Here is a 22409-nt window from a genome sequence, read left to right as displayed (position 1 = left end):
GTATTATCAGCATTGACTTCCCATGATAATAGTTTTAACTCTGAATTATGGAATGTATTGGCAACATAAAGGTGCCAAGGTAGAGAATCTGAAGAGGCCTTTCCTTTACAGGTAAAAGGAACTAAAGTAGTAGAATTTCAAATTTGCAGTTGTTGGGACAGAACAAGTGAGGATGCTTGCATGAAATCTGCTTCTTCACAATGAGCCAGCTAATAAAAATGTGAACAACGGGCAGTGAAAATACCTAGAAACTAGGGAATCCAACGTATAGTCCACCAGATGGTGTTTCCTTCTTTCACTTTAAAAGGGCCTGAGCTGTACGCAGGGCAGGCCCACTCAAATGGATGCTGAGTAGTGACAATCCGTTTTCTATCAACTGCTTCAAGTTATAGCGGGAGATGCATGCACTTTGTACAGGTCCAAGAGATTTCACACTTCATTCACAACACCTGAAAAATACATCTCTAGAACAAACATAGAAGTTTTCTTAAGTAATGTCTTTTTACAAATGATAACATGAGTAACTGAACTTTGAATTGCTTCTGAAGCATCACAGTTGCTACAGGTATTGCAATTCAGTATGAGGAATACACGTTTGGGGGTGGGGAAGAAAGGGCAAGCATGTTAACTTTCCCCCTCCTCAACCATGAAGGAGGATGGTGTGAAGCAGGTTCCCTTCTGTATCCATGGCAGCTTCCTGCGTGTGTAGGAACCTTGATCTCATAGGGTTCCAAAATGCACAGTGCACCTCCCCACACTTGTCACCTTTTGCTTATTTTTACAATGTAATGTCTCAAGAGTCTAGCTATGGGACTTGCCTTCTTAAGTCTTACCATGGTGTCTTAAATATTGGAGTGACTTGGGCATGGCTTGATCTTCTTTTAAGAGGCAGGGACATTTGTGGCGAGTGAGGACAAAAACAGGCAGAAAGGTCAAATAGTTGGTTACTGTCTGATAAAGTTATCCGTCGGGCCATGGATCCTTCCGTCTTTAATGGAAACAGTAAAAGCAAATTAAGGGTTTTGCATATAGACTTTGTATGTGTAGTTAGGCAAGGAGATGAGCCTGTTGGCTTCTTTTGGACTCTCCTTATGCTATATTCCAACGAGTGACAAGAACTTTGGGAAGGACAGATGAGCAATAAGCTTTGCAAGTTGAAACCAGATCATGGCCAAATGTGTCAGTGAAGGGTTCAACAGAGTTGCTCAAGGCCGCTTCCAGATTTGGGGGCAAAGTGCATTCCGATATTATGCCTATTATACTGATGAACCCCTCAGGCTTTCTTGGCCGTGGTGGCAGCGGCGGTGGTGACAGTAGCAGCAGCTGCTGCCATTTTAATTTCCCAGAGTGCCCAGTGCTGTATCATGTTGGGAAATTAAAATGGAGGCTTACACACCTAGCTGCCTGATGGGGCCCTGTTGGGGTACTGACAGCCCAGAGGCTGATGTAGGATTCCGGGTGGCAATATTGATCCGCAAGCTTTATTTGGGTTCTTTAGTTGTATTTGCTTTCTGTCATCTTCTTTCTTTTTAAGTCTGTTTGGATCATTGAGAGCAGGTTACTTATGAAAGTATTTTTTTGTATTTGAAAGATGCTAAGTGTGGGATGCAGTATGGCTTAGCTGTTGCTGTACTATCAAACTTCAATATATCTAGCTGCATACACTTTCCTTTTATATTTTATCTGTTTAGAATGGTAGTGACTACATATCTCCCTTAAAAGTTCAGCAGCAGGGTTAAATAGCCGCCTTCTTTAAACAAGACGGTAGAAATTTCCATGCATATAACTGGACTTCTATATTTCCTTGAGTTGCAACCATGTGGTTTCATGCTGTACACTTGATGTAACTGAGTGAACCTGCAAGCTAAACACTGATTCTCTCTTGTTCTTTCTGTAGCTTCTTTAGTCTTCCCAGTTCACGCTCCATAACATCAGGAAGATATGTAAATTAGAAGATTTATTAAGGCCAAAACACCTCATGCAGAAGAAATTTAATTGGTGCTTCTACTTTTTTTATGCTTGCAATGTATTGCACAGAAGAGATTCCAAAGCGAGAAGTGATTTGGACAACATTGCCTTGACCAGGTTTCTTGATTAAGTAGACCTCTGATAATTCAACCATAAATTGTTAATTCCAGCTAAATGCATGGCATGCACTAAAACCAAAGAACTAATCTTCTTACACGATGGGTGAAAGAACCCCAAACAAAAGTTTTCCAGTGGCAGACTGAACACACTTGGCATGTGTTCAGCATGAAATAGATGCTGCTTTAAACTGCCATTGTAAATGGGAGCTTGATATGTTTGTCTATAAATTTGGCTTTGGGTCTGTAAAGTAACAGTGTGTCCTAATTATGCTTCATAGACAAAAGTCCCACTCCTTATAACTTCCTTTTGTGGGACTAATAACAACTGCCCAATGTATTTCAAATTGGGGCTTAAAATACCAAATTTTAACTATCCCTAACCTTCCCATGAAATTTTAGAATCTTTTAGCGCTAACTGTTTTGCAGAGGTTTCCCCTATATAAAATGTATTGTCAAGGTATTTTCTATGGAAGGAGAGTCACTAGTTTCCTAAAAGGTGCCTAATTTGATAGAGGGAGGCTCCTCCTTGACCCATTTTCTTCTCCTTCCTTATGTATTTACATCTGTTTGTTGTTACAGGAAATGGCTGGAGTGCCCCCAATCTTTTCCTATCTGCAAATAATAAATTGAACTTGATTGTGAAACCATTTTAAAAGGACAACTGATTGGGGAGGGGAAGAGGAGCCAGGAAGCATGTGCAAAGGGATTGCCATAGTGGAACTGAGAGGGTTGTGTTGTTGCCCATGCTCTCCTTTTAGCAAACAGGGTTTATTTTGTAACACAAAGGCCTAAATTCCTGCCCTGTTCAGAGATAAGATCTAAAAAGACAAGTACAACACCTAGGAAGCAAAATAATGTTAAACATTCCATTAACAAGCTGTTACTTGGCTATCTCATTGTGTTAAGACAGAAAGCTATGTGGACAGGGACCGATATGGGCTTTGGTGTAATTTCTTTATATTTTTAGCAAAATAAGTGAAACACATAAATAAAATCAACACGTATTGGAAAGGCAAAATGTGAGAACAATTGCTGTATTCCTACAGTATTCCTAAAATGCAGCAGTTGGCTCAATTTTCTCCAAATTTAGCAGTTCTCTGGGGGGTCATTCACAGCATGAACTGGCCACTCTTCCCCATTCTTCCTGACTACGGGTGGGAGTTCCCACCAGTAATTCCAGAGAGAAATTCCTGTTAATGGCCAAGCACCCAGTGTCTCAATAGCTGCTTACTTTCTTAATCTCAGCCACCTTTCTTGGTATCGCCCCGAAATGTCTGAGGGGTGCAAGCTCTATGACTGTATAGCAACTGTTTCCAGAGTTTTCATGCCCCTGTGCCCTTAGATCTTGATGAGCACGAATTCAAGGGGAGATGTTGTTTTGTGTCGTGAGGGCTACAAGGAAGGCACCAGAAGATGAAGGCAGCAGCTGCAGTGTTTTACAAATAAGAAACAGCCTGAATTCTGTTAGGTAGGTGACAGAAAGTGGTGTAAACATGGGGTGCATAGCTCTGGTTGTTTCTCCCGGCCCAGCCTGGTGCTTCAAGAGGGTATTTTTGCAACACCCTACTGCTCATGCTGGCCAGGCAGGACAGGGGAACGTGTCTCTTTGCAGTGCCAGCTTCCAGCCTAGCGAGACCAAGAGGCCCAGATCAGGTCTGTTGCCCTCACTTGACAGCAGCATTGTCCACACAGGATCCTGCACTGGGCTGCCCTCAACACTGCCAGAGATGCCACCCCACGTGCAGTTTTGGGAAGCACACTGGGGTGCTCATTGACAGGGCTCCCCCCATGAACAGCAGAGCTCCTCAAGCCAGAGCCCCAATGTAGGGCCACCTCCACCCCATCTGAACAAGTTCCATTACGGCGGATCAGGGGGGTGGGTTGCTCTCCTGATAGCTCAGTTGGTGGAGCACGAGACTCTTAATACCATGTGTTTGAGTCCCATGTTAGGCAAAAATAAATCCTGCATTGCAAGGGGTAGGATTAGATGATCCTTGGGGTCCCTTCCAACTCTATGAATATACTGCATATATTCCTATTATATAGTATTCCCATTATTTAATACAGTAAATATAAACAATCAACAGAGTTCAGCACCATTGCCATTCTCTGATCAGACTGAAAGAAACTGCAGAGATGTGATTCCGGGAAAGAAGAAAAAACACAGACACAATATTTCAAGTACATTTTTATATAACGAAACAGGAGGGGTCACCCACATTAAAAACAAAAAAAAATGTTTTCCTATTTTAAAAATATAAACAGTCAAGTCACAGTTTGTGATCAAAGAAAAGACAGTGCTTTTGGTCCCATAAAGAGAAAAGCAAGACCAAGGACGTTTTGTTCCAAGCTTTCGCTGAATAACTAGACTAGAGAAACTCCAACCGATTTTGCAGTTTAACATGCTGCATAATTAAATTCCTCGGTTCTTAGCTTATTTCCTATGTATCAGCACCACTCCTATGCTGCCATGCTGGCAAGGTACTGCTTTTGAGTTCTTAAGCACTAAGCATAACATTCACAGTTTGGAGGTTTTTTTGGTAGCTTTCATGTGCTTTCCTGACGTATTCCAACACTTGCTGCAATGTACACCTGCCAGGTGTGCTTCAGGGCCTCTTCACGCAACCATCAGGCATGTGGTTACCACAGGAAGAGTTTCTGAGAGTGCCGTGTGAGCAAGCTGAATGGAAGCATGCACACTGTGGCAGAAACAATGGCTGCTAACATAATGCAGATTTTGTCTCTTGAGCGCCTACAGTGTTGTACCCACATCCATCTGGCGATAGGTTGGGAACCAGAATATCACCTGTGGTTTTTCCATAGCTACTGTGTTCCACAGCAGCTGTGCAAAAGATCCCTTATTCACATTCGATCTTCACATTGGTGTGACTTTTAGCTGAGTCTTTAAAAAGACTTTATGCATATATTGCACTATTGATCCTTCTGTCCCTTAGCATTAGGTAGGGAGCACCTCAGTAAGCACAGTTTGGGGGACCATGAGCAGAAAGAGCAAAAATAGTCAATAATGAAGCTGACTGTGAGATTTTTACTATGTGCGAAGGGGCATCATTTGGTGCCAAAGTGTGTATCTGGGGCCATCTTCACCCTCACGTCATTCTTTAAAGGTAGGCCCAATGTGGTTGCACAAACGGCTTTTAAGGATTTGGGGCTAAAACATTTAAGGGCTGCCCCTATTAATGCGTTTAACTGGAGAAAGTTTTTCCAAAATGCTAAAGACAATTGGCATAAGCACATGCACATGTGATAAATGCACCTCTGCTGCAGCATTGACCAGGTGTGGGATTCTTGCTGCAGAGTTATTTATTGATTGTTACACCAAGTGGGACCAGGGAGAGACTGCTCATCTAGCAATACTGGACCTGCAGTAAGTATCTGTACCTATTCCCTTATCTCTCCTTTCAACTGCTTGCTGCAGACGAGAGCTGCCAATGTGACATTGATCTACAGTCTCCTTGTGGTATCCAATCACAACTGAACTATTTTTGCTCCACTGTACCCTTCAGTGTTATAGAATCTGAGCCTATTTCTGTGCACAGCTCAGCACTGTGCTATTGTACATCTTCCTGCTGAAACAAGGGTTTGAGCTTTCAAAGACAGGGCTCTGTATGCTTTTTAACATTAAATCAACATGCTCAAGTTAATATGAATGCCGCATCAAGAAAAGCTAAAATCTGTGAGAAGCTTGAAAATGAAGCGTTATCACAGCTTATTTTGCACAACTTATTTCTGCTTTTGTGGGAGGGCAATTCTAGTGATCCTCTGCATCACTAGAAAACCTGCTTAGCTTCTGAGGAAATCTTATGTTCAGATTCCCACTTAGACTTAGTGACCTTGGCTTGCAACATTCTCTCAGCCTAACCTATAGGATTGTCCCAAGTATAAAAACAGAAAGAACTATGTGGGCTGCTTTGAGCTCTCTGAAGGAAGCACAGGATAACTGATTTTATCATTAAAAGACAGGGAATATATCTATATAAATAAAAATCTAATAGAACTACAGTGGTACCTCTACTTACATTCACCTCTGGTCACGTATCCTTCGGGAGACGTACGCGGCAAACCTGGAAGTATTTTTCCGGGTTTCGCCGCATGCACAGAAGCAATCTGGCCTACCGCCGCACGTGCATGCACAGAAGCGGTCCCTCCAGTTGCGGAAACCTTGGGATCCAACTGGAGCTCCGAAACAGATCCCATCCGCAACCGGAGGTACCACTGTATTGTCTATATCAGTCCTGAACTACATGGCCCATCAAACCAAATACAGATCACCAGAGATGGTGTCCCTCCACAACAACAATTTTAATTGCCTGCCAGCAACTATAATTGTAAGAGCAATGAGAATTATTTGGTAAGCTACAATACATGGCTGGGGGTACTATGTTCAACTGTGTGAGTCACAAGTTGTATGGGTGTATTTTATGTCCTTTCATAGGGCTAGAATCTTATTTTAATTTTTTTAATGAAAAAGATTCTGGGATGGTGAATTCTGCGCCATTCCACAGTTCTACGGCATAACTGTGGAAGTGTGGCTACAGCATCCTTCTCCAATGCTATGTGCAGAAATAGTGGCCCCCTTCCCATAGATAAGAGTGCCAGAAGCCAACATTTTGTTGCTCATCCAACCTCATTAGCAAGCGTATTTCACCTGCATCAACACAGGCCTGCCCATTTCTTGCATTTAGGAATAAGGCACCAAGTACTGGAGGACTTCACAATTATCTACTCAGATGAACTTTGCATGATGCTTGCAGTATTCATTCAGAGCTGGATTGCATGACCAGATACAGGTATGCTTCAGCTGAGCATGTCATTGTAAAATAAACCTAATACAGGATGGTGATGGTGTGTATACTAATGGTTAGCTCACTTGAATTTGAGCTGTCAGCCCTGACAACTGGAAAGGGAAGCTTGCTCCCTACATAATTTTAAAAATGAATCATTTTAAATGCTGCCCCACCTTCCCTTTTTGCGAAATGTGACCCTTGAATAACTTTCCTGCAATCTCTCCTCTAAGGACAACTTCCTATGAACTTGTCAAAAAGACCTCATGGCGAAGAAGCCAGAGACACAGTGTGAAGAAAAGTTCCAATGTTTTAAGAATTGTTCCGTAGTCCAGTAGGGTTGAAATCTGATGAGCACTCCAGTTGTCTTTGATTTCAGAGTCGGTGAGCAGGGAGAAAAGTTTAAATTGTTCAGCAAAGGTAAACTCTTCTTGTAGCACAATTTCACTAAGGTTGAAGCCCAGCTCACACACCTTTATCCAAGTGGTGTTCTATTTTATCAACGCCTGGAAAATGTCTTCATGCCAGCCCCCATCTAAGCTTAGTCTGAGCCTAGCTGCATGCCATTAGTCTACTTATCCCTACAACTAATTTTCGGGACTCATTCACGGCTCAGTAATGACGTACAATAGGTTAGCTTGTGCAGGAGACCACAATTAGTGTCTGAATAAAAACAAACTATCCTACTGTGTACACGAAAGAAAGAGGAAGCTCCCACTCCTTCCTGGAATAAGGCTTGATTTGTATTTCTAAGCATAGCACATAGCCCAGTCTGCTAAATGCTGATCCCTGAAGTTGTGTATTTCAGCTGCTTGTAGATCAGGATTTTGTTTTGTGTGTGTGTTTTTTTTAGTTTTCAATCTCTCTTAGAGTGTGGCCATATCAAAACAAAGGTAAGAGCTGTTTGACAGTGGAGCAGTCTCCCTTGGGAGGTTGTGGACTCTCTTTCCTTGGAGGTTTTTAAAGCAGAGGTTGGGCGGCCATCAGTCATGGATGCTTTGGCTGAGATTCCTGCATTCCCTTGTTGGGGTCCCTTCCAACTCTATGATTCTATGAAAAAAGGCATGCAGGGTTGCAGAAAGAATTTTAAAAGGTAGAGAGTTAAAGGTTTCAAAAATAGGCAGTGCTTCTTATTAACAGCTCTACTGACATCTGAAATAGCCTTTGGAACTAAGTGGCCCCATGGTGCTACACAGAAATCAGTCAATCTGAGGAACAGGCTGTAATGGTGGACAAGTGTTGTTGCTTTCTTCTTGCCTCTGATTATCACTGCCACCCATACTGCTGGTCTGCCCAGCTTCTGGGATCTCATCTTCACTGTACAGGTATTTGAATCCATCATAGAATTCATCAGGCTGCATGTCATCTTCATGGGTTTTGGCTCTGAGAAGTATGAAAGCTGATGGGCCTGGCCAGCTCCCTCTGGCTCCTGAGTTAATCTGTGTTGTTTGCTTCACTGTGGAATAACAGCAGGGTAACCTTTTGTCCAAGTGAGTTTGGATGTTTTGGTTTGCAGGGTTGAATATATAAACAGTATTGGATGGTTGGAAGCCCAGGAGGTGCTGATCAACAAGCTCTTTACAGTGGATGAATTGGGTGCTGTCGATCTGTAATGCAATATATAACACAACTATTTTTTTCTCAACTTCTGAAATTATTAGCTGTCATCAATTTTCAGTTCCAGTATCTCCAGCTGTACTAAACTAATGAAGTCAAAGTCTATTTCAGGGGATATGCATAACATGTAGTAGTTTCTCTTGCATATAGCAAATGTGGAGTCTGTGTATATCCTGGCTGGGTTCAAACACAACAAAAAACTATAGTTTGTTTTGTTGTCAGCCTAACACAAACCATGGCTTGTTTGGTGCCCACAAACCAGGATCTGAAGCTACGGTTTGAAGCTGGTTTGCGAACCATAGCTGCATTAACTGTGGCTTGCTGTTTCTGAATTCACAGGCCATTGACAAAAGCACAAAGAGCCATTGCTCTAAGCTGATGCACCACAGACTGAAGTGCACTTATGAAGCACGTCCTGAGCAGATGGGAAAACAAAGGCAGACAAACTGCTCAAAACCACTGTTTGCTCAAACTATAGTGGAAGCTCAGCCATTGATTAATGCTGTGTTTGAACCCAGCACGTGACTTACTGCTGCACAGGAACCTACAAATGGCATTGTGCCAGTGGAGAAAAAGGAAAAAAAAGAGTCACACGGTAACTCCACTCAGATCATTTAAATTCGACTCTTGCACAGAAATATCCCCTAATACTTACAATAGAGCTTTAAGGGGGCAGGGAAAAGTTGCTATGGCAGAAAAGCCAGAGTTACACCTGAAGATTAGTACGGTAGGACAAGGAACTGGAGAGTAAAGCAAGGTTCAAAGTTCTATGCTGTACTGTTCCTCACCTACCCCAGGGTGGTTTCATAGTGCTTTCATTCAGAACACTTGGGACTGCTCTGCCCCCCTTCTTCACAGCAGGATTGCATTGGTGCCTAGTGCCAAACCTAATTACTCTTGAATTCTCTAGGTCCTCATTTAGAGCTTGGCTTGGGGAACTGGAGATAATAATAATAATGATTTTATTATTTATATGCCACCCATTTGACTGGGTTGCCCCAGCCACTCTGGAAAGCTTCCAACGAAGTATTAGAACCTCAAATGTTTTTAAAAAACCTACATGTACAGGGCTGGCTTCAGATGTCTTCTAAAAGTCAGATAGATGTTTATTTCCTTGACATCTGGTGAGAGGGCATTCCACAAGGCAGGCACCACTACTGAGAAGGCCCTCTGCCTGGTTCCCTGTAACCTCACTTCTTGCAATGCGGGAACCACCAGAAGGCCCTCGGATCTGGATCTCACTATCTGGGCTGAACGATAGGGGTAGAGACACTCCTTCAGGTATAATGGGCCAACCAACATGAGGCCATGTGAGTTTTTAAAGTTTGGGGTGTGACAAATTGTCAGAATGAGAACAGTGGTGATGCTCTATTGTTTAGAATAGAGCATCTCTTGAAAGCGTGACCCAAATTAAGTACAATGTCATGGCATTGCATAACCCAATAATGGGCTTGGAATGGCTGCCCTTCATCCGGACCCTAACTTTCATTACACTAACATGGAATTTTGCATCCAGCGGTGGAAAAAAATGCATCCTAACAAAAGACACACCAGCACTCCTGAGAAGTACATGAAAAAACGTACATTAAATGGCTTTAAAGTATTTGTGAAGTTTTTCCATTTTTCCTTTTTCAGTCTTTGTGCTGGCCTCAGGTTTGTGCCGCAGAGGCAGTTTGACTCCTACCTGTGCTTTTTTTAGCAGATCAGTAATTACAGGAAACCAGTCAGGAGTCAGCCTCTCCAACTCTAAGGTGATGATCACCAAAGCCAATGTGGAGCCCTTAAACTGCAATACTTGGTGGCATGCCATACAGTGCTGTAGCTGCTTGGTCAAGAATGCGGCATGGCGGGAAGGATTCCTCTGAGGCAGCCCATTTAGTAGATGGGGCCACTTGGACATCACCATGGCATGGAACTGGAGAGAAGAGAAAACATTTATATCACACACACACATATATATTTAAGCACACACGCACATTTATTTATATTTATTTATATATATACATATATATACATACATACATATATATATATATATATATATATATATATATATATATATATATAAAACAGAACTGAGGTCAACTGTGAACTTTGTACGTTTTCATATGTCATTGACCAGAAGTGCAAACTAATCCTTATTCATGGCAGGAAACCTCTTATGAAGTTTTGTTATTATTTTTTTGTCCTGCTGTTACCATTTGTGTCGTATTTGCCAAATATTGAAATGTTGAAGCTTCTACTGAATGTAACTTAATTCTGAATTCGTTGCATTGTTCGCAATTGTCAATTCAGAAGGTTTTGACTTCTCGTTTGTATAACTGAGTAACAATGATAATTCAAGCCAGCAAACAGGAGAGAGAGAGAGAACAACTGATGATGCTTGGAAGCAGAACTAATGCAATCTCATCATCCTGGTTCTGATCAGACATTTCCCCCCAAACAATCCTAATGCCAGGATGACCCAGGAATCCACCCTTTGCTATAAAGCAGGGTTGGGGACTCTGCAGCTCTCCGGATACTGCTGGACTGTAACTCCTGTCACTGCTGACCACTGGCCAGGCTGGATGGGGTTGATGGGAGCTGGGGTCCAGCCACATTAAGAGAGTCACAGGTCACCCACCCATGCTGTGAAGAGATGAACTCTGAGAGACATTATCACACGACTTTTGCCTTACTATAGCACATGGTAACTTCTTAATGGGGAGTTTTCTTCCGGAAAACGTTTAGCAAATAAGATGTGACTTAAGTGCCAGATCAGAATGATCTAATTTGCCTAAAAATGAGGGTCAAATGTTTTTATGCAGGGTGAGGAGTAAAGAAAAGCTGATCTGAGATGCCCCATTTGTGAAATGTAGCAAAAACTCTGAAAGCTTTTTATGTACAGTATTGAGAGTGCAGATAGTTAGAAATATTTTTGCAGTGTATATTTAAAACAAACGGAACAAATCTCTAGTGGTACAGTATGAGCTCTTTTTAAAAGTCAATTATTAGTTGTCCTTTCAAAATGGGAGTCTACATGGTTTGTAAATCAAACTTATGGAATAGTTGGGTGTTCAAATGGAATTTCAATATCTTGAACAGTAATTCACTTCAAAAGATTTGCAGATAGTTAAGAATGAGTGGTCTGCGAGGCTAACTAGAAGGGAATGTATGTGCACCATTGCTGTTTTCTAGTCTTATTTGGTAAAAACAACAACCCTAGTTTAGCCTTTTGCAAAAAAGAAAAAGAAAACATGTCTAGTGCTTACAATGTTTAAGAAATCGATTGATGTTGCTGTGTAAAGATCCCAGTGAAGTTTATTGAGTATAATTCTTTCCATTCTCACAATCTCAGCTGGAGAACATTTACAACCACTCTGCACTGCAAGCTTCTTTACCGATGGTATTATCTGTTTTAAAACAAAAGGAAAAATAATAATAATAAAAGAAGCCCAAATTCCTATGAAATTTTGTATGGTGTGGTGTGTGTGCGCTACTATCACATAAATGAAATGCAGCCTACTCAACTATCCTCTTTGGGGTAAAAACCAAGAGGTCCTTGAAATAATCCCAATATTCATTGTAGCACCATGTTCTCAGATTTTAATAAAAGTAATTCCCCACCCTTGTGAATTCCCTTATGTATGTGTAAGACTAATTCCACTGGTCATGCATCTTGAGGATGTATGAAACCAACTTGCCTTCAACTTTTTTTGTGTTCTGAAACAATGGCTGGATTCTTCAAGGTTTTTTTCCTCTTGTGATTTGGCTATCTTTATTGCATATTCACCTTCACTTCTAGAGTACTAACCTTAAAGCCAGAGAGGGGGACTTCTGCAGGCCAAGGGCCACATTGATCCACAGTCAACTCTCTGAGGTCCACATGTCAAAGTAGGTGAGGATGAAGTGTACAGTGAATGTGCCCCCGCTTTTTAAAAAGGACCATGCTTGGGGTGGGGTGGGGGGGTGTCTTGAGCAAGTCACACAAAAAACTTTTGACACTCCAGAATCACAGTAGGAGACCTGCCTGAGTAATCAGTAATTTTATAATATGTATAAATACATAAATATAAGGGCTTGGGGTTGTTAATGAACATATTTTTGAAGGATCTTGGGAGGCACAAAAACACTTTGGTATTACAGTAGAGTATCCATTCTGTAAAAAAAAAATGTTTTTTTTTAAATTTCCTTTGGTTTTTTTAAAAAAGGGACAAATTTTGGGGTGGGGCAAAAATACCTCTTGGGGCCTGTGGGTAACAGATTAACCATCCCTGGATTAAAGTTAAGTTTGTGACATCAACTCTAAAACATACACTGAATGAAGGCCTGGCTAAAGTCCATTATGGACATTTCTGAGGAAGTTTACTCCTGAGCTTTAAATGTCAGATCTTGTTCAATAGCAGAGGCCTAATTGTATTCTAGCTTCTACAGTGACTTTGTACACATAGCATAAAATCAGGCCACTAGTACACAGTTTTTCAAGGATTCTTTGAGAAAGGAAACAATTATTATTTAGAGCCTGTTTAACTAAACAACAGAATTTATAAGAACTTTTTGACACAATTAACAATTTAGTGCTCAAAGCAGAGTTCAGGATTCTTCAGCATATCCAATGCAGAAATGCCACTTAATTTATTTATGCAATGTATTTATATCCCACCTACTCTCAAGTCGGGATCCAAGGTGGCTTCCAACATTTTAAAAGCTTCATTATAAAATACAGAGCAATAAAAATGAACTAGTTAAAAAGAATAATCAAAATTCATTACAAGACATTAAAAACCAGCAATTAAAAGGTAGCCCAGTGATAACCTTCGTCTGCATCATGGGCTCTGCCACACTTCTTTATGCCCCATGCCTAGAAAGTACAGGTCCAAGCAGTTTTCTGTTTGCTCCACAATTTCTAAGCATGGGTCCTTTGCCCTGCTGCTTTCCCCTGGAAAACCCGCTATTTAGTGACAAATTGGACCAAACCAGATTGCCATGTGTTCCAATTTAAAGATCAGGTTTTCCTGGGGTAAGCAGTGAGGCAAACAGAAATAAGCACTTTGAAAACTAAGGCCTGTCTGAATAGGAAGGTCTCAGCTTGACGGTGGAAAGATAATGAAGAAGGAGCCAATCTAACCTCTCTTGGGAACGAATTCCACAAAACAGGTGCAGTCACAAAAAAGGCTCTGTCTCATGTCACCACCAACCATGTTTCTGATGTTGATGGGACTAAGGGAAGGTGCTCATTTTAGCACCTGAGCAGGTTTCTATAGGGAAATGCAATCTTTCAGGTAGCGTGGACCCAAGCCTTCAATTGCAACTTGGTGCACTGTTTGCAAGCTTGTCCAGGATACCATGTGGCCATCAAAGCATGGATCGGTATGATTTCATCGGCAACCACCATGCATCAATAGATGCAGCATAGCAATGAGACAGGCAACTGAAAAATGGAGAGTGTATGATCCAAGCAGACTAAGGCAAGTCTGAGAGTGACTTGCCTAGATGTTCTACTGTAGTTTTGCTGCCAAACATCCAACAATGTCACTGTAACCTGATACATTGAAATAAGCATTCATAATGGGTTTAAAACTGACAGGTAGCCTATTGGGACAGACAGGCTCCCTTGGACACAGGTTGCCCATAGACTTTCACAGTGGCTTGAGCCATTCCAACTACACACATCCATAAAAAAGGGTGTGTGTCTGTGAAGATCCTGTACATGTCACTTTAATGGAAGACAAATCCTTCTCTTAGGTTGCCACATTTAAAACATACACACCTCATCTTCTTCATTGATTTTTGCTGCAAGAACCAAGCAAGCTGTTGCAATGCATTGGAGGTATTTTAACTGTGCCTGAAAGAGAAGGGTAGTAGTTTAAAGAAAAAGAATGGAGGAAAAATACCCAACTGGATATATATACATACACACACACACACACACACACACACACACATATTCATGCTTCTGAGTTGCCTCACTGTGGTGCACCAAGCAGTAAGAGGAGTCTATCTGAGTAACTGGAACATGGCAATTTAGCAGCAGTACTCTTCAAAGCTATATAGTGGTACCTCGTTTTGTGACCGCCCTGTTTAGGGTCCTTTTTGTCCAATGTCAGCAGCAAACCTGGAAGTACTGGAATGGGTTACTTCCAGGTTTTGCTGCCCGCACAGAAGCACTAAATCGTGCTTCACGCATGCACAGAGCACTGCTTTGTCAAGCATCCTTTTCGTCAAGCATCTGGGGCTCTGGAACAGATCCCAGACGCAAAAGGAGGTACGATTGTATATGGTCTATGATGGAATCACTTCAAGTAATTAATACAAGACAGAAAGGGCCTGGCATGAAATGTTTAACAGCCACTGCTTTTTTAAATATCAGAATTAGGACAGGGAAGCGAGATCAGTGTTATTCATGCAGAATGTACCTATTCCATATATTCCCTTTATTTACATGTTAATCAAAGCACTTGGATGTGTTTCTGCCCTAGCTCATGCTAACACTGATGGAGAAGCTCGGGTCACACTTGGAGCTGTGGTATACAAACAGCTTACAATTTAAAGCAGCCTTCATGGGGTACCAATAGGACTGCACTGCACATCTGGATCCAGCTCTCTAATATTAGATGAGTGCATGCTGCAGCCCAGCGAAATCCCCATTATGTTTTCCATTGATAATAAAAGAAATAGGGTGAGGCTGAAGCTCTTTACCTTCACTGATGCCAACAACCGATTAAAAAAGCTGACAGCCAGAGCAAACGTTTCGGAGCAAAACTGGAAGAGCAAACTCGATTCCCTGATCCACAAAACAGCTTTCTCATAATAAAATGGAGATATGTCTGTGCCCTAAAATGGAATAATGGGGTTGGTTAAAACAAACACAATAATTTGGGATCTGCTGAAGTTTAAAGAACATAACTGAGAGCGAGGCTAGAAATATATTTTGACAGAGATTTTGCTTTAGCTTCTCATTGCTCACTGTAATCATGTATTAATGTCTAGATGGAAGAGTTTTTGTTAAAGACAAACAGTCTCCTACCCAAGTGTAAGAGGGTGGTTCACAGGTGCAACTACTGAACATGAGAACAGAGCTCTTTGTTTTTACCCAGGCACAGTCTTTTTACTTGTTTGGAAGGATTCTGTTGCTAAGTAAAAATCACTAAATGTATCCCAGACTACAAAATGCCCATCTGTATAATACAAAGTGCATGGTGGTAGACTGTATGGGTGCATGTGATGGGACTGGTTCCCTACCCACTAGAGCAAACCAATTTATATTCATTTTATATGAAGGAATTATAATCAATTTTTGAGGAACTCTTCTTTATCTCCCTACCCCACTCAAACTGACTAAATAAGGTTGCCAATCTAAGGAAATTACTGGTCAAAGGTTGAAAAATGCATGCCACGTGGCTCTCCAACTTCATGAACCACAGTTCTTTTCTATGAAGAGCATACCTTCAGTGCGAAACCATGGAAGACTGGCACCTTCCAAGTCTCTGTCTCTCTTGCTAGAGCATGCTCCATTGCCAAGGCAAGTTTCTGGCTCTCCGGAGGTCCTGTGCACTTCATAGCAGTTACTGAAGAGACCGGCTTCCTGGTGAGGAACCACTACCTTACAACCAGAAAACAAAATAAAACTATTACTATTCTTTCTTACAGAACTACATGGGTCTGCACGTAGACTATATAAGTTGAGGCTCTAGAACCATTTTGCCAAGTACCTGTACATTACAGGTGTGTTTTGATGACCAAACTCTTGGCAGGCAGAAAATATTATCTAGACAGGTCACTATATCTACTAGACATGGTGACTAATAATTCTGGCTAGTTCTAACCTCAAATGCAATGTGTCATGATTAAGCAACTGAACAGACGGCTACTCTTTTGTTTTTTGTTTTAATCACCTTCTGTTCTGGCTTCTTTTTTTAACCTTCTTTTTTCATGCTTCCTGGATGAAGCCTATCCTTGGTGGGGACCAAAGAATGTGATACACCCACTATAAGGAAGGCACTTTAAATTACTTCACATGAAACTATTTCCAGGTGTCAAGCTGTGTGCATTTAGCAGCTCACACTCCAAAATGGACCATTTCCTCTATGTGTCAACACAAAGCCACTCCCACAAATAGGGGTGGTGACATGGAGAGAAGTGCTCTGTTCACACAGGGAGCTGTGGCAGATAAAGAGCTCGCCATTTAAAGCAGCATTCATGGGGTATCAATCATAATGTCTACTGGCTCAGGCACACAGGGAAACACAGCCAACTAACACACTTTTCCATTGCACATGGAGAACTTCAAATCTCTTCTTTGGTTAGGGAGACCCACGACTTACGTACCGGTATTCTACAATTTATATCTCGCACCTTCAACACTAGCATGATCCCAGAGCGGATTACAGAAATGTAATAAAAGCAATAAATAAGGCAATACTTAAAACAGAAAAAGCATACAAAAACTAAAAGCGGACTCATTTTGTGAGCCCTTGCCATAGAGGCAAATAATTTGTTCTTAAAAAACAAACAAACAAAAACCCTGCACAAACTAAATCTTTAGAGAATGTTTTTTAGGATTATGTATATGAAGCACTACAGAAGAAAATTAATTCTCATGGGTGTGAACAAAAAGTGCCTGTGAACTTGTGCTTCTCTATAACTTTGATTTCAGCACATTTGTTTTTACATGTGCACACACATATAAACTGACATGCATTCCCATGGCCAACCACACCCCAATCTTGCATGCCAATTTGAGAACTGGCCAGAATGGTAAACATGGTTCAGTGCAAATGTCAGACATCTCAGAAAAGTGACATCTCAGAATGAATAGCATGGTGCTAATCAAGATTGGACAATACATTTGAATGACACGTGTCTTGTGCACACAAAATTATGGATGTACCTTCAAACTTGCAAAGAACAAAAAATGAAAAGATGACAAAGGAGGCTAAGTGTACAAAATCATGTTGGATGTCTCACTCAAAGTGATCTAGCAGGTGTCCTGGATGGGTGAGAAGTGTGTTTAATTATCTGATCATGCCACATCTTCTGGGATTTTTTTCTCCTCCCCTTGTGAAATTCTAATGTATATACGCAGGGGGCACTTTTTCCTATTAAATTCTAAACCAACAAGATCCTTCACACAGCAGGATAATGAGAGATCAGATGATGTCGCACATGTCAGGACTCCCTTCAAAACAACAGCTCTGCAACTTTTTGTCTAGACGGATGAAAACAGACAAACAAGCAGTGATTACGTCACACACAGAGTCACATGCCCTATGGTACCCTACCTGACCTTGCAAGTTCTGGATCAGGAGACAACAGAGACAAGGTATGTTTCCCCTTCCCTCGAAAGATAGAAGAAGCAAGGGCTGGTGAGGGTGTCCACAGGAGAAAGGCCTGTGGGCAGCTAAAGCAATGTAATGAAGCATTATGAATGGCATAGACTCATATGAGAATGGACTGGAGTCCATTTGTACAACACTGCATTTACAGTGCCAGAGGATCCCCATGACTATTTGATTGAGGTGTGACTAGAAATTGTGTTAACTCATACAGAGGTTGTTGGGCTCCTGACAGGGCTTCTCAACAGTGGAGAGCTTCCAATTTTCCAGTTAGCACCCCCCTTCAGACCTTCATGCCAAATGCACTAAAGCAAGGGATGGAATGGGATGGGGTGGGGTGGAGTTGCTCACATGCCCATCCCTTCAACCTCTACACAAATAATTGTGCAACAGAATTTTCCGCTCTCTCCTCATGTACCCCCAACTTTTTGGACAAGATTTGGGGACAGTGCATGGCACACATATGGGGCATGGAGGAATTACGTTGCAAATGTGGAAATCATACTGCTTGCACAACCGTTTCGTTGACTGTCACCAAAATGAGTTCTAATAATTGCTAGGGCTTAAGCCCTGTTCATGTAAAAACAAACAACCCTGTATTTTTGCCCAAGGGGTATTTTATATGCATTTCTCTTCACTGGATTACATGCAGGCTCAAACTGTGGATGGAGCAGGGGCACAAATGCAATCACTAGTGTGGGGCAGGAAATTTTATAGTGCTTCATTCACTTTCTAAGCCACTCTAATTGGCATTGGAAAGTTTTCAGGGCGGAGGGAATCCCTATAATCACAGGCAAGCCCCATCCCCAACATCTCTGTGCATTTCGTGTGAACACCTGTAGTGAATTTGTAATGTTCATTTGAACACACTTATAAATCCTCCCAGTCGAGAGGTTCCAAGAGTGTTCAACAGAACATGCTTAGAAACCCTTTTCAGACCTTCACACTGGGGACAAGGCTTGCATCGGCCCCCATTCACATTTTGAGCCCTTCAATGTTCAGCTGAATGCCTGAACATGGCTTAAATTGCCAGGTTTTGTACTGCACCTCTCTCCTACTGTACAATCAGTCTCGGAACAGAAATCTGTGTTTCTGGAACACTGAGGTGCTGGGGTTAAACACACTGCATGAAACTGGACCCAAAATTAATAAACAAAGGACTAGCCCAATACCACAGGTCCAAGAGGTTGCAGGGAACAGAGGTTGTTGCAGCTGTTGAAAAACATTGTTCAAATGCTGATGTATGCAGACTGCTACATAAAGTACAAAAAAGTCCACAGTAGCTTCTATAGAATCCTAAGTTTAGCAACAAATCAGAAGCACTCAAAGATTTGTTACCACCTTCAAATTTGTTACTCAAAAATTAGGTTAGAGCAAGGTTGTCCCAGCCTCCTCAGCCTGAAGAATTAATGGCTGCCCTTTTCGCCACTACATTTGGGGATGCACCTGGCATAATATCATGAAGTGGTTTGCTGCCCAGGCTATAAAAGGCTTGCAACTGATCCTAGATGCTAACAGATCATAAGCTGTGCCTAATATCAGAAACCTACAGGTGAGGAACCTTTTTCCTTCTGAAGGCTGGATTTCTTCATAAGCAACTTTTCAGGGTCTGCAGCCAGTTGTGGACAAGGCCAAAGGCAAAGATGGATGTGGTCTGAGGGGAAAGTTGGGTGGAGCAATACTATTACATGTTTATAGTAGTCTACCTTTCAGCCATGCAAAGTCTGATGTTCCTACATGCATGTCTCTGCATCCAAGCAAGGAGCTCAAGGATACAGTCCAGCCAACAAAAAGCATGTGAGGGAAGAGTGAAAAAATGACAGTGAGGGGTGTGGCCTGAGGAGAGGAGGTGTGGCTATCCCTTTAAGTAACCACAGCTAAATTTGACCTGGAAAATAACACAATTGAAAACCATCTTCCCTCACCCAGAGAGGCTCACCTGACACCTTCCTTTATGTTGTTTGCGTAATAGCCAAAAACCTTTTAAAATAACTTCCCCACGCTTTCTAATCCTCTGCAAAATTATTTTAATGCTGTTTTGTTTTGCAAACCGATTTTATGTTGCTGTTTTAGATGGTGATGTTTTAATGTGTACCCCCCTCCTAGATTTATTGTAAACTTAAATGAAATTAAGCTGGCCGGGTGACTTCGTTGAAGGGTACGGGATGAATATCCTCAAGAGATATTCCCATCTGAGTGCGCCACTGCAAAAAGTTGGCACTTCTCATAACTTAGAAGCCTTTGTTTACAAATACGGATGCGTTTCCTAAGTAAAAGGTCACAAACTGTGGTTCTCCTCCATGTATCACTGACATCGGGCACATCCTGTCTTAAAACCTCAAAAAACAGCCTTATACAACAGGGAGAGAAGAGACAGGAAAACAAAAAAAGGCAGGAAAACAGACGGCTGATAACCACACGACTGGCCTCCTTCCGTTTTCACGGAAGGAAACAAAACAGACGACGCTCGGATCACATGACTGGCTGGCACTTTAAAACAAAACACACACAAAAGTGCCCAGCTTTTGGAAAGCAAAACTCCAGGCGAACGAAAGTCAAGGGAAGAGATCGACATGGCTAGAGGTGACTACCAGAGTGCCAGCCCCAGATCGGGACTTGGGGGAGGGGGGCACATCTGTCGGTCTCCAGAGAACGAGCCTCCTCCTTCCCCTCCCTTCTGGTCCGATGGGCTCTTACCTCTCTGCCCTTGGCGCTGGGGGCGCTTCTCTCATGCTGTTCGGCTCCGCGTCGCAAGCAAAGGCTCGATCCGATGGGAAGAGGAGGAGGACGAGACGCCTCCTCCGATCATAGTTGCAGCTGGTGAAGTTAATGGGCCCTGCTAAGTTCCAGAAGTCCGGGTGGAAGGAGCAGCGTCCTCCTGCTTCTAAACCCAGGGTGGAAAATAATAATACAATAATAATAAAGTAGCTTTAAAATATATTTGTTGGCTCGCCGATGCGCCGTTTGCAAGGTTCCCCTCTCCGAAAGCGCAACAAAACGGCTGGGAGAGTCCTTTCTTTGTGGGCGGATTCAAACCGCGGCAGGCTCCGCCTCTGGGCTTGGGGGTTGCTCACAGCGACAGCGCCTGTCCCCCGGATGGGTCTTGTGGGGGGTGGATGGGGAGATCTGTCTCAGGACGTGACGCCGTGCATGAACCTCCAATGTGGGGGCGGGTGGGGATCACTGGGCCAGGCGGATTCAACCCGCGTGCGCCTCCTGGCTGACTCTGGAGCAGGATCACCAACAACAGCTGAGCGTCGGCTCCTCTGCTGCCCCAGCCTCCTGGGGGATCGCTGGCCCGCCCCCAACAGTAACAATATGGCCTTTGTTTGGACTGTTCTTGGAAGAGAAAATTCCCAGTGATCTTTCCTCTAGGAAGAAGGGGGAAAAGGCAAGGATTCTGGCACATTCTTCTCCCTCTCTCATGAGACTAGAACTCAGGGCTAAGCAAAAGCACCATGAACAAAAGTTCTTCTTTACAGAGGAAATTTGTTCCCCACAAAATCCACCAGCTTGGAAGGTTTTAAAAGAAGATAAGTTCATGGAGGGCAATGGCCATGTTCTACCTCCCCTGGTGGAGGCAGAGTGCCTCTGGATGTTAGTTGCTGGGAACCGAAGTGGGGAAAGCACTCTTGTGCTCAGGTCCTTATTGCAGGCTTCTCTGAGGCATCTGGACTGGCCAGTGTGAGAACAGGATGCTGGACGAGATGGATCTTCGGCCTGATTTAGCAGGACACTTCCTAGGTTCTTAAGCAATTCACTATGAAAATTCATTGGAATGGCATACTTGCCCAAGCCCAAGACTGAGTTCTTATTCATACTGCAATTCTGGTGGCGAGATAGGAATCCTTTCTATAGGCAAAACAATTAAATGTATAGTGTAGATGGGGTCTACTATTGTGTCAATAACAAAAAAAAAATCATACTTTTTTTTTGGGGGGGTGGTCCCCAAAGTGTTCCCAGAAAAATAATCAAATCATATATAAAGAAAATGCAAATCTTGAGAAAAATTGGTAGATTTCCGTTTAAAGGGTGAGAGATAAAGTAGTTTTACAGTAGTAATCATCTTAATAGCTAAAGTAACTTAAGTGCATAAGCAGAGTGCTGCTGAACTGGACCAAATGCCTATTAAGTCCAGCATTCTGTTCTGACAGTGGCCAATCTTGGGAAGCCCCAAGCAGAACATGAGTGCAGAACATCTAGTGTAGACCACTAGGAGTCTTAAAGGGGTAGCAGGTGTTTGTTTGACATAATCAGGTCTCACCAAATTCCAGAATACTTTCATTTGGTGATTAACTTGTCCATAAACAAATGGCCCCACATATTTGGCCAAGCTATTTCTTCTGGAAGTATGTTCTTTGAGCATGTGAAGATTCTTATTCCAAACACAAATAACAAGATGGGGCATGAGACCTGCATGAAGAATCTTTGTTAGACAATTTGTGAATTGTCAAGTAGCACTCTACCTGGATCCATAGCAATGGGTTGCAGCGCTTAAGGCCATCACATATGCAATAACATTCTCATTTTCCCACACACGCTCCAACAGTGGCACTCAGTAGAAAGCCCTGAAATGGAGCATATGGTCC

General features: G+C 42.3%; 2 protein-coding genes across 4 annotated transcripts in view; one reads left to right on the top strand and one right to left on the bottom strand.

The window, feature by feature from the left end:
- Positions 1-7937, top strand: part of SEPTIN8 (septin 8) — a gene marked incomplete at its 3' end in the record, with an annotated part of 54810 nt that extends 46873 nt beyond the window's left edge. The window contains exons 10-11 of one of the 2 annotated variants that reach the window (XR_014544816.1): positions 1898-3585; positions 3671-7937. Coding sequence is in view for 1 of the 2 variants with exons in the window: in XM_083600157.1 (XP_083456283.1) it covers positions 1898-1952 (55 nt within the window). Of the gene's footprint in view, positions 1-1897 lie in introns of both variants that reach the window. The other variant, XM_083600157.1, reaches the window with a different exon arrangement.
- CCNI2 (cyclin I family member 2) lies at positions 4263-20941 on the bottom strand. 2 transcript variants are annotated; one of them, XM_083600165.1, is made up of 8 exons: positions 19872-20940; positions 17767-18904; positions 15932-16088; positions 15185-15319; positions 14256-14330; positions 11758-11898; positions 10191-10421; positions 4263-8496 (listed from the first exon to the last, which is right to left on the bottom strand). In XM_083600165.1, exons 3-8 carry the CDS (start codon positions 16043-16045, stop codon positions 8089-8091), a joined length of 1104 nt encoding a protein of 367 aa, XP_083456291.1. In that variant the 5' UTR covers positions 16046-16088; positions 17767-18904; positions 19872-20940; the 3' UTR covers positions 4263-8088. The 2 variants fall into 2 exon arrangements, with proteins under 2 accessions (XP_083456291.1, XP_083456290.1); XM_083600164.1 differs by lacking the exon at positions 17767-18904 and having other exon boundaries at positions 20518-20941.
- Positions 20942-22409: the final 1468 nt, after the last annotated feature.

The sequence above is a fragment of the Podarcis filfolensis genome (assembly GCF_964270895.1).
Source record: "Podarcis filfolensis genome assembly, chromosome: 2".
In the NCBI taxonomy this organism is placed as follows: Eukaryota; Metazoa; Chordata; class Lepidosauria; order Squamata; family Lacertidae; genus Podarcis; species Podarcis filfolensis.
The sequence above is the reverse complement of the archived record's forward strand: the minus strand, read 5'-3'. Positions and strand labels throughout refer to the sequence as shown.

What these genes read in the sequence shown, in the direction of transcription:
- CCNI2 (XM_083600164.1), bottom strand. Translation starts at nt 16,045, where the DNA reads ATGAAGTGCACAGGACCTCCGGAGAGCCAGAAACTTGCCTTGGCAATG. An exon ending in TCCATGGTTTCGCACTGAAG is followed by an intron (nt 15,320 to 15,931) that starts GTATGCTCTTCA and finishes ATTCCATTTTAG; the next exon opens with GGCACAGACATATCTCCATT. An exon ending in GGTTGTTGGCATCAGTGAAG is followed by an intron (nt 14,331 to 15,184) that starts GTAAAGAGCTTC and finishes CTTCTCTTTCAG; the next exon opens with GCACAGTTAAAATACCTCCA.